The sequence below is a fragment of the Apium graveolens genome, chromosome 6, assembly GCF_009905375.1.
Source record: "Apium graveolens cultivar Ventura chromosome 6, ASM990537v1, whole genome shotgun sequence".
NCBI lineage: Eukaryota > Viridiplantae > Streptophyta > Magnoliopsida > Apiales > Apiaceae > Apium > Apium graveolens.
In genome coordinates this window covers 37,055,490-37,066,767 of record NC_133652.1, presented here as the reverse complement: position 1 = coordinate 37,066,767, position 11,278 = coordinate 37,055,490, and the positions used below count along the sequence as shown (strand labels likewise).

The 11,278-nt window shown below is 31.7% G+C and overlaps 1 protein-coding gene across 9 annotated transcripts; it reads left to right on the top strand.

The window, feature by feature from the left end:
- The first annotated feature begins 1,084 nt into the window (after positions 1–1,084).
- LOC141667788 (F-box/LRR-repeat protein At3g48880-like) lies at positions 1,085–11,038 on the top strand. 9 transcript variants are annotated; one of them, XM_074474403.1, is made up of 6 exons: positions 1,088–1,267; positions 1,818–1,952; positions 5,473–6,004; positions 6,468–6,603; positions 8,298–8,483; positions 10,360–11,038. In XM_074474403.1, exons 5-6 carry the CDS (start codon positions 8,323–8,325, stop codon positions 10,877–10,879), a joined length of 681 nt encoding a protein of 226 aa, XP_074330504.1. In that variant the 5' UTR covers positions 1,088–1,267; positions 1,818–1,952; positions 5,473–6,004; positions 6,468–6,603; positions 8,298–8,322; the 3' UTR covers positions 10,880–11,038. The 9 variants fall into 9 exon arrangements, 4 of the variants coding, with proteins under 4 accessions (XP_074330504.1, XP_074330505.1, XP_074330507.1 ...); XR_012552785.1 differs by having other exon boundaries at positions 1,085–1,267; positions 5,473–6,603; positions 10,398–11,038; XM_074474404.1 differs by having other exon boundaries at positions 1,818–1,930; positions 5,473–6,603.
- The last annotated feature ends 240 nt before the right edge of the window (positions 11,039–11,278 follow it).

Here is an 11,278-nt window from a genome sequence, read left to right as displayed (position 1 = left end):
AAAGCAAGAAGCAAACCCTTGATCCTTGGCGTTAACGATACCCTTACTTATTCTACATTACATTGGACACAAAAGGGTCTAAGTTGAGACACATCAACCATGTTTTCAAATTTTACTATTAAATTCGATTTAAAAATTAAATACTACTCACTCCTGCACTTGCAGTCTGCAGATATGTATCATGTTTACAAATCAGTTTTTTTTAAGAATATTAAAAGTCAAAAGTATTTTGGTAAAAATATCACCTTTTTTATGGAATTTACCAAAAAAATCATTTTTTAATGAAAATATTTGCAAAAATACGGATCCCGGTTGCAGGTTGAAACGGTTGCATTTGAGGTTGATCCGTATTTTTGTAAATATTTTCTGCAATTTGGGTATTTATGAAAAAAATTTCTTTTTTAAAATAATTAAGAAATATCTTTTTATTTGTAAAAATACTATTTTTAATTTCTTTTTGCAAAAAAAACGAGATTTTACAACTCGATTCAACTAGAAGCAATATTAGACTAGTTTCTACAACTCCATGCAATCGCGTATAAACTCAAATGCAATAAAAACGTTGGATTCAATTACTTGCATGTCTACTTGATTTTGTTTGATTTCATATTTTTGCAAAAAACCTCATAAGATAGTAAAATTGCAAAAATATTTAAAAACATTAGTATTTTTGATAAATAATAAAATTGTTCACGTATTTTTACTGTATAATTTTCTTTTTATTAAGAATTTTAATGACATAAATTAAGAGCTTTTTTTGAAAAATAATTAACTCCAAAAATATTTTTGCAAAAATACTGTTAAAAAAAATTGCAAAAAAAAGATTTTTTCAGTGATTCGATTGGATCTCGACAAGTTTTGTAATTTTATGCCAATAAAAAAACCCGGCACAACTAGTTATATATCTATTTAATTTTAATTTTATCTTACTTTTGCAAATATTTTCAGAAAACAGTGTAGCCCAATTTTTTTTCTATAAAAAATGTTATATTTTAGGTAATTAAAGAATACATTAGATTATTTAAAATGTAAAATATTGGCAAAGAAAAATAATCATATCCGACGGAGCATCCGTTTTGTTTTGTTTATAGTTGTGTGTATCCCTCATCTGTTGTTAAAACATGCAACAACAAACCACGCAAGTACTTACATAATTACATATAGTTAGTCAATTGTTGTTTTAAGGTATATGATTCACAACTCGTAAGAGTAGGCTACACAAATGATCTGTCTTGGTACTTATTCCATTCTCTGTACTGCAATTAAGGTACTTGTTCAAATTCTTGTGTATCTTTTCAAGAATTGTGTTCTTTTTTCGTTAACTGATTATAAAGTTCATATCTTTAGCTTAAATACCATTGTTTATTTGTTTGAATCAGTGTTCACATGTTTTTCTTAGGATTTAGAGTGGGGATTTTATAAAATGGATATAAATCTGGTGATATTCATTCTTTGATGATTATTTTGAAAAGTCATTATGGTTTTTTTTGAAATTTTAGACTAAAAATTAAGTTAATCTAAGGGCAATTTTGATTTTACATCTATTTATATAGATTTTTTTTTAAAATAATCGATTTAAAAAAAAAACAAAAATGACCATTGTTTTAAATTGAAGGTATCCCAATTTGTATAAGCTCCACTGGTAGTTGGGTATTTTATTTATATATATGAAATACTCTCATGTAACTAGTAGTCGTGTCCCATCGGCAAATATTAGACCAATTTTTCAGAAATTAATCATTTTTGTTAATTTTATATGCTAAACTTGTCCTTTACCCATTTATATATTGGATTGAATCTAATGAAGTTAATATCAGGCTGCTAAGTCCTCTATGAATGCCACAACTTTGAGCTTACCAAAATTGAGAAGAGATGCCCAGGGCTTGCAAAAAGAGAAAATGTTGTGCAAATCACAAGAGGATTAATAAAGGTGGTGTTGCTGAACCGCAATGGTTAGATTTTCCCAATAATATTCTTGTTGAAATTTTTAACCTTTTTATTCCCAAAGATGCATTGTTGTCTCTTCCATTAGTTTGCAAACAATGGGGTCGAAACTACTTGGAGCATATATTTTGTAAACAAAAAGGTAGTTGTTTGGATTTTAGTCCACTTGTGGAGAAACCTTTTTATAAGCATTTTTATATATCGAAAGACAAGGATATAAGAGCAATAAGATATAAGAGCAATAAGATTGATGGATTTGCTTGTGGGTGTTATGCATGCATTCAGTTCTGATAGTCAAAGTGATGTCAACAATTATGCTGCTAGGACTACTCCAATTACAGAAATTTATTTTCCTCATGATCTCCCCCTTTATGACAGGCACCTTATTTATGTCGCGGAAAGGTATAATTTTGGTAACTCGTGTTTTATATTACAGAATAAAAATTTTGAAGTTTTTACTATTATAGAATAAATACACGACTGATTTGGTATCAAAATTGGTTTGTGAGAAAAATATGGATTGTGAAAGTAATATCTAAGTTTTACAAGTTATATTTGTTCTCTTTTTCTTTTCCTAGTTTAATATTGGGGTTTAATTATTTTTTTACTGCTTGTATATTGTTAATATTAATTGTGATATGGTAAATTTATATGATTTTTCGGTTTAGTAAATAATTTTCTTTAAAGCCTGCATTGGTGTAACTTATGATACTTATGAACTTATTGGTTGAATGAAAAGTGTCAAATGAGGCAAAGTCTAAAAAGTACCTTAAAACGGGAGTTATTGCTGAACCTGCAGTGTGATTTGAATATTGAAGTTTGAACTCGGTTGTCTTGATATTTTATCTGATATTTACTTCTTTAACTTGCAGGAAACATGTGAACAATTATAAATTTGTGACCATGTGATTATTTTTAAAAATAAATGCTCAACTGAGTTATGATTGAATGTGGTGATTAAGTAAATATTTAGCATCGTCCCACAATTGAGCTATCATGACCGCATTCATTTTATTTATTTTACTCTTTCTCTGTATGTGTTATTCTCGGATTATGAAAAACTAAGAATAATATAAAAGGGATCATAGTAGAGAGGAGGAAAGAGAAAGGCGGAGAACTGAAAGTCTATATAATATATTGTCTACTGCAGTATCACAAGGGAGGCAAGAGCCTCAAGATATAGAAAATGGCAGGGGTGTACGCGGTTCGGATCAGATCGATTTTGGGGTAAAAATCGAACCAAACCGCGAAAAACGGTTTTAAAAAATTATCATCCGGAACCGTATGTGCGGTTGCAGTTAACCGCGTTATTTGCGGTTGCGACTTTGCGATTATTGCAGATCAGTTTGCGGTTTAACCACTTATTATAAAATAATTAATAATTTACAATTAATTAATTCATAACTTTAATAGATTTAAGTTTAAGTTTTTTGATAAGTTTACATTAATAATTTGCTAAAATTCGCGTTTACCTAAACGTATACGCTATAAAGACTCGGAATGCAAAAATGTAAAAAAGACTCAGAGAGCAGAGCAAATCTATCTTCATGTACCTTAATTTTGAGACTTATAAATTTGTATAGGAAAATGTTGTGAATCATTGTTTCTGCTTTTTTAACTGATTTAATTCAACACACTAGTTGGGTTTGAGAATTGAGACCGAAGTGAGGATAGATTAAGTACTGGACTGCTAGTTGGGCTTCAAGTAATGGGCTTCAAGTCATGATAATTCAGTATTAACAAAGGTATGTTAATCTTGGAATATTAAAGAATAACATTTTTTCAAAAAATATATGTTTACTTATTAATTTATATGATATCAAGTATATTTTTAAAGATATATTTTATTATAAATATATGTAGCGGTTTGCGGTTGCGATTTTGCGATGTTTAAAAGTTTAAAACCGCATCCAAACCGCGAACAAGCGATTATTAAAATTTGAATCCGCAACCAACCTGCGTTTCGCAATTATCCGCAAAATGCGGTTCGGTTGCGAGCGGTTGAGCGGTTCAATGCGGTTGAGCAGTTCATCTGTACACCCCTAGAAAAGGGAAACTTGGTGGCTACTCTTTTTACAGTAACCAAGTACTTTATGATGTCATCTTGATGACCTAAGCTTGCTTATGTCATGGTTCTTACTGATATTTAACACGCCCACTGACTCGAAATCCCATCTTGGGATGATACCTATCTTGGGATTATAGATTATAGTGGAACACTAGGAGCCCTTAAGCATAGCCTTAGCATCCAACCAGACCCATCTTAGGATTAATCCATCTTGGGATTGACTCATCTTGGAGTTAACGATCCATCTTGTGATTTCCCATCTTGGGATTGTCCTATCTTGGTTTATGTAATTGAAGATTTTGGGATACCGGGACTCGAACCTTCTACCGCACAGTATATTTTAGGCCATGTCCAAATATAGAAGCTGCCTCCAGCACTATAGTAGATCAGCCACCTTATTTTTGGGGTTTTCGACCCCTTTTACCACTGCCATGAATTTTGTTTGTCACCTGATTCTGCATGGGCAGAATAGGCGGATGAAGGTCCTGGAGAATCAATCTCCATTTGAGTCAATAGCTGGCTGGTATATTCCAACATTTTGATTTGGATTCTGTTATAAGGGTTTTGCTTGGTTAAAAAAGGAGTCGGCAAGTTTCCCGTGTGAAACTTGTTATTTTGCAGATTCCCTCACTGATCTCTTCACAAATCGACCTGCTCTGATGCCATGTCAGATTATGAGAAACTAAGAATAATATAAAAGGGATCATAGTAGAGAGGAGAGAAAGAGAAAGGTAGAGAACTGAAACACATTGTTTAATGCATTAGAATCTAATACAGTTATTCGTCTCTATATAATATATTGTCTACTGCATTATTACAAGGAAGGCAAGAGGCTCAATATATAGAAAAGGGAAACTTGGTGTCTACTCTTTCTACAGTAACCAAGTACTTTATGATGTCATCTTGATGACCTAAGCTTGCTATGTCATAGTTCCTACTGATACTTAACAGTTATTGTTTGTTAATCTGTCTCCTACTTGTATTATTTTGATTAGTGAAACTAGCTTAGTTAAGACATGCTATTTGGTGTAACAATAAATAGCTATTTCCACTTAATCTTCACTTTGTGTGCTTGGTGATGCATGTTCTTTTGTATCAAAGATTACTACTTGCATATAAAACATTTTTCTACATATAACTAAATAAGTTGTTTCTAGATGTCTTAACGATAGACAATTATATCTGTTTTGTTCCTTTTGTTTTTATGTGCAATGTTTGCTCAAGTCAAAAGTTGCTAACCTGCTTTGCAACTTCTCCATGTGTTATAATAGATGTATTCAAACATAACTTGATATTATTACGTGGAACTACTTGTAAAAAAATGAGGTTTGATGTAACTAATTCTGGATGTTTACTACTATTTTTTGGTTGCTGAAGTATGTAGTCAAGATTTTTAGAAAGAATTATCTCTTAATTCGTCACTGGTTAAGTTTATATAAGTCAACTACATATATTTCCAGGTGTCCAGAGCTCAGACATATTATCCTCCCTTGTGCAAAAAATATTACAGACAAAGGGATTTCAAGGGCATTGCGTTGCTGGAAATACATAGAAATGATGTCATACGGACCGTTTGATAGTCAAATCCTAACAGATCGACATCTTCCGCGAACCATTGAAGAAATTGGAGTAAATTGCAAGAACCTTCAATATCTTACTCTAAGTGGTTTCCACTTACATTGGAAATCATCAGATGTTATGGTGCGGTATCTGAAGTCATTGAAGTGATTACGCTTGAATGCTGTTCATATTTTAAAGAATGGACTGCAATTGTTTTTGTCAAAATGCAAGGAACTTGATGTGCTGGAATTTTATAATTGCAACTTTTTAACTGATGAAAGCACAATCAATCAAACACATATTAAGATATGGAGGATTCAAAATTGTAGAACCAAGTGGAGTACTGATATAAACAGTGATGTAGCATGTAAAGCTTACACCTTGAAGGAGCTGGTGAGTTTGATTTGGAAGCAGAGAAAATAGATTTTTGAGGTAAATCAAGTGTGATATTAGATTGATGTAAGGAGTCATTTTGTTCTGTTGGAAACATTTTTTGGTATCAAGTTTGTTTTCAGACTCTATGCTGTGGATGTTGAACAAGTGCACCTCACACTCTAATTATAGAAAATAACTAAAATATGAACTCGTGTTATAAACTATGTAGTCTCCATACCTTTCAATTTTCAAGTATACTTAAAAAATTATTAAAGCTAGTTAATAATTAATAGTCAGATTAGAAGGAGGTGTTCTGAAGTAAAGTATTCTGACGAAGTTTATGTTTTCTTTTCAGTGTTATCTTTTTATATTAAAATTTTAACTGGTCAGTTATCATTTTTTATAAATTACATGTGACATTTTACAACATAAATAAATATTCTCAAATTATAAAGTGACATATTTAATCGGGGGTTCGTTCTCGTATGTTTTAATATTTTCTGTTTTGATGTTTGCATAGCGGCTAACCTAATTCATTAGCACTTGCTGGAGAAACAGAATTCTAAGATTTCACAGTGAATATGACCTGAATTCGTCGCAACTTTTGCAAGAATTCCTATGCCCTAAAAGAGGGGCTGGGCTGATGGGTAGCAAAGGTACTAAATATATTTTAAGTCTGATTCAATTTGATTAAATGGTTGTGAATATCGAAGCTTTAGCTGAAATATCATTATGTATATCCACTTACAAGAGTGTGTCTATACTCTATATATTAGTTGTTTCTTACATTCTTTGTATGTCATGTAACATAAAAATTAGCTTTCATGGTGATGAATGTGCCTGTTTTGACCATAGATTTCTTTTACAAGAAAATTAATCTAAGGATTTTGCTTTGATTGTGTATTTGTTGAGGTGATTGATAGGAATTTGAGGATAAAATGTTTATGCTACAACTTCATCAGGTTTATCAAAATTAAACCAAACATGACCCATAAACGTTAATGTCCCACCGAATAGTCATACATATGTATTTGATAATTACAATTATTTAGTGATATGAACTGCACTATAGATATTGATGTTGCACATCTTTGACATTGGCATATGACATTACATTTTACTATATATTTGATTCTAGGATGGGTTTGTTTGGACACAAAAGGTCATGATTAAAGGTCCCTTAGTTATGCAATTTTCAATCCCAATATAGGTCTTACATCCCAAGGCGAGTTTTTGGGGGACATGTAAACATCGGCTGACATGACAACTTTTTGCTTCCATAGAAATTTAAAAATAGTTAATTGATTATATTTCATATATAAGAATAAAGAATTCATTAGTTGTGGGTGTAAGAGTTTGCTGAATTGTTAAAAAGTGTTTTGTTTGTGAACTTATTTAACGGTTTCTATTATTCAATACCTTTTATGTACATTAATGTTAGTATTAGTTTTTTTATAACTTGTTACTAGGGATGGCCATCGGGTCACTTTGGGGTCTCCTTGCCCCGAACCCGCCCGTTCGGAGATTATATTGTTCCCCGATCCCTGCCCCGATCGGGAAAAGATGATCCCCGTGGGTAACTAGGATTTTTAATATTTTTTAACAAATAAAATTCTATATCAATACATTTTTAATAAATCATGATACGTAAATATGTTTCAAATTTAACATCGTATTTAAATAGTAATTTGAATTTATATGTACTTATAATAAAAGATTTAATTAAAATTATTGTAATTAAATCATATTCTAATGTAAAAAATTAATATATTAAACTGGATTAATAATTTTAAACTTATAAGAATGTATATTTTATATTTATTCATAATACTTTAGTTAATGTACATATAAATTATTATTTATTTATATTAAATATGATAATTGGGGAGCGGGGATCAGGGAGGAGATACCCTAATTCTCGACCCCTCCCCGATCTTTTGTTCACTAAGGTTGAAATCTTATAATACAATTTTGATATATGTTCACTTTTTATATTATATTTCCCCATATGCCCCACTCCACTAAATTTTAATCCTCGGTCCGTGCATTGTCACGTTGCTATTGCAAATTTAAGCTCCATAAAATAAAAACGAGAGAGAGCACTTATGGCCGCGAAAAGGAGTACAGATGGTCAGCCCAAGATGGCTGTCAACAGATGGCTTGATTTGCCGACCGGCCCTCTTGGTCAAATTTTCGCCAATTTAAACCCAATAGATATGTTATTGGTTGTTCCATTGGTTTGCAAATATTGGGGTCGGATCTTATTCGAGATCCTGTTTTTTGAGAAAAAAAGTAATTTCTTAGATTTCAGGCGACTTTATGAAGTACCTTATAGGAGCATTTTCTACAGATTGGGAAATGCGAATTTGAGGGAAATGCGATTGATGAATTTGCTTGTGAATGTTATGCATACGTTTGCTTCGGATAGTGGAATCGTTGTCGGCACTTCTGCTGCTAGGCCTACCCCGATTTCTAAAATTGTGTTTCCTGTCGGTCTTCCCCTTTATGATAGGCACCTCGTTTATATTGCAGAAAGGTATTATTAGTTTATTACCATCCTTTCAATGTGATTTTGTTACATGATCAAGATGTGGATTTTGTCAATCCTAGGGTGATCATTGTCATATTTGGCCTAAATTGAGTTGGGGGCAAGATAAGTTTTTTTTAAGTTTTGTTAGTTAGCAGTTATATTTGAGTAAAATTTATTACAGTTAGTTTTTTTAATAAAATATAATTACTCCTCGATATCCTTCATGTATTGCTTCTATAATTAATAGCTCTTGTTTTAGGTGTTGAATGGTTCACATCTATATTCACATAGTATGTGATGAAATAACCGGAACTTTTTGATTAGTATTGAGTTGTAGTCCTTTGCAAATTAAATGGTAATATCAAAAGTTGGTCAGGTTGAGGTACAATATAATGAAGACCTTAGAAAATAGGATAAAATTTGTTATTGTGGACAATGCCATCAGCCCTTTTTAAATAATATCTATTTTTGTTCTCCAAATTTCATGATATGCTGTTGTTATAACTTGAATTTACTTGTGCTTTTATGCTTTAATTCTGTTTTTACTTTCAATGACATGTCAGTATTTATAAATTAGTGGCCATGTGTTTATTTTTGGACAAGAGATACCATTTACTATACATCAATTAATTTTGTTTTGACTATGTTTTGACAAAGTAGTACGAGCTCCCCCATTGAGCTATTGTTAGCACATTCACTGTTTTGTTTTTAGTTTCTCTATATTTGTGTACTCAATTTTTTGACAATCTAGTTTGTTGAATTATTATTACCAACAAGCTTAACTATAGTTTAGAACATGTGGTCGGTGTAGGAGTAAATAACATGTCCACTTATTCTATCATGTAGTATGCTTAAATATGTGAGTGGTCTTTATTATATATATTTTTCTAGTCATGCTATCAGATCCCGTGTTTCCAGCAAATTTTCCATTTGAAACCACTTTTCTTTTGCTTCGTATACTTTTTGCGTCCTTTGGTTGAAAATTTTTGCTGCTTTTAAAAGCTCATGTTTTTGCTTTAAAAAATGCGACCCCTGTCAGAAACTTTGTAGCTTATATAGGGACTTAGTTCTTTTATACAAATTTATATAAATTTATCTTTTATATAACTTTGTAAATAAAGCCTGAGAATTGCATATTAGAAATCTAATAGTCTTGCACTTTCGGTTCATTATTTTATGAAAAAATTTGTCCCTTCAATTTCTATCGCCTAGTCGAAATTTGGTCACTCACTTTGCCATACTTTACATTGTTTGACCTGATAGTGATGTGTCTCAATCAGGGTCTTGCAAGTAGAAAAATCTTTTAGTAAGTTGGGGCAATTGTTGCGTTACAACTCAATGGTTTGTAGCCTACTTTGCAACTTTTTCCTTGGTTTAAAGTCTAATGAACATAACTGGATATTTTTTCTAGGCACTATATATTTGTTGTTACCAAAAGTGTTATAAAATGGTACCTCCCAGTCAAGTTTATAATGATCACGTACAGATATTTGTAGGTGTCCAGAGCTCAATTCTATCTTTCATTACAGTTAGTTTTACCAATAAAGGATAATTACTCCTTGATGTCCTTCCTGTTTTACTTTTATTGATTAAATTGTTCTGATTTTTTATGTTGAATGCTACACCTCTGTTTTCACATATTATGTTATGAAATAAGTCGAACTTATTGTTTAGTATTGAGTTGTAGTCCTTTGCGAATTAGTTGGTAATATGATACTGTTGAACTTGAATTTATTTCTCTTTTCTTTTCTTTTTTGGATAAGTAGCAGGTTTATATTATTTCTAGGTTCTATTTATCTGTTGTTACCTATAGTATTACAAAATGGTACCTCCTAACTCACAACCAATGAAGTTTCTAATGCTCATGTACAAATATCTGTAGGTGTCCAGAGCTTAAATCCATCTCCTTCCCTTGTGCAGAGAACATTACAGGCAGGGGTATTACAAGGGCAATGCGGTTCTGGACTGGCATGGAAGAGATAATTTATGGACCATTTAGTTATCCACCTCTGTATGATCTAAATTTATCTCGGACTGTTGAGGAATTTGCAACAAATTGTAAAAACCTTCGGCGCCTTCAGTTAAATTGTTTTGAATTGAATTGGCAATCAGCAGACATTATTGTCCGGAATCTGAAGTCTGTGAAGTCATTATGCCTTGGTGGTGTTAACATTCATAAATATGGGCTGCAAATTTTCTTGTCAAGATGCAAGAAACTTGACATACTGAAGTTTGTTTGTTCTATCCTTGTGAGGAGAGGCAACGGGGAATTTGTAGGAGAAATGAACATAATGAGGATTCAAGAAGGCCGCAGAACCAGATGGAGTACCGATAGATTTCCTCGTGAAACTGGCAAATTGCACACCTCTAAGGAGCTGGTAGATCTACTTTGGAAGCGATAAAATAGAAAGTTATGGATCCTTAATCTTAAAGTCATTTTTAACGTTTTACAAACATGGTCACATGAGTATGGTTTGATGTTTTGTTTTCTGCTTGTATTAGAGAAATCCATAACATATGGTTTCTAAATGAATTTGATATATCCTTTTCGTTTTTGGATTTTCTGTGAGTATTACAAGGCTATAAGCTATGCTTTATTTTTTATAACCAGGTGATATAACTGCGCTTGGCTTGGCTGTAGTTAATATATCTTCTTTAAGACTTAATATATTTATTTTATTAAAATATTGCGTTGAAATCTTTAAACATTTATAGTAACTGGTTAAATATTTTGCATTTATGTTCTTTTGCACTGTGTAAAATAGTAGTATAAAATTTTGAGTGCAGCTTGTCAACCCGGA

Bases quoted from the DNA above. Each gene is read 5' to 3' on its own strand.
- LOC141667788 (XM_074474404.1), top strand. From the start codon at position 8,323: ATGCGATTGATGAATTTGCTTGTGAATGTTATGCATACGTTTGCTTCG. The intron at 8,484-10,359 runs GTATTATTAGTT...AAATATCTGTAG, and splicing joins CTCGTTTATATTGCAGAAAG to GTGTCCAGAGCTTAAATCCA.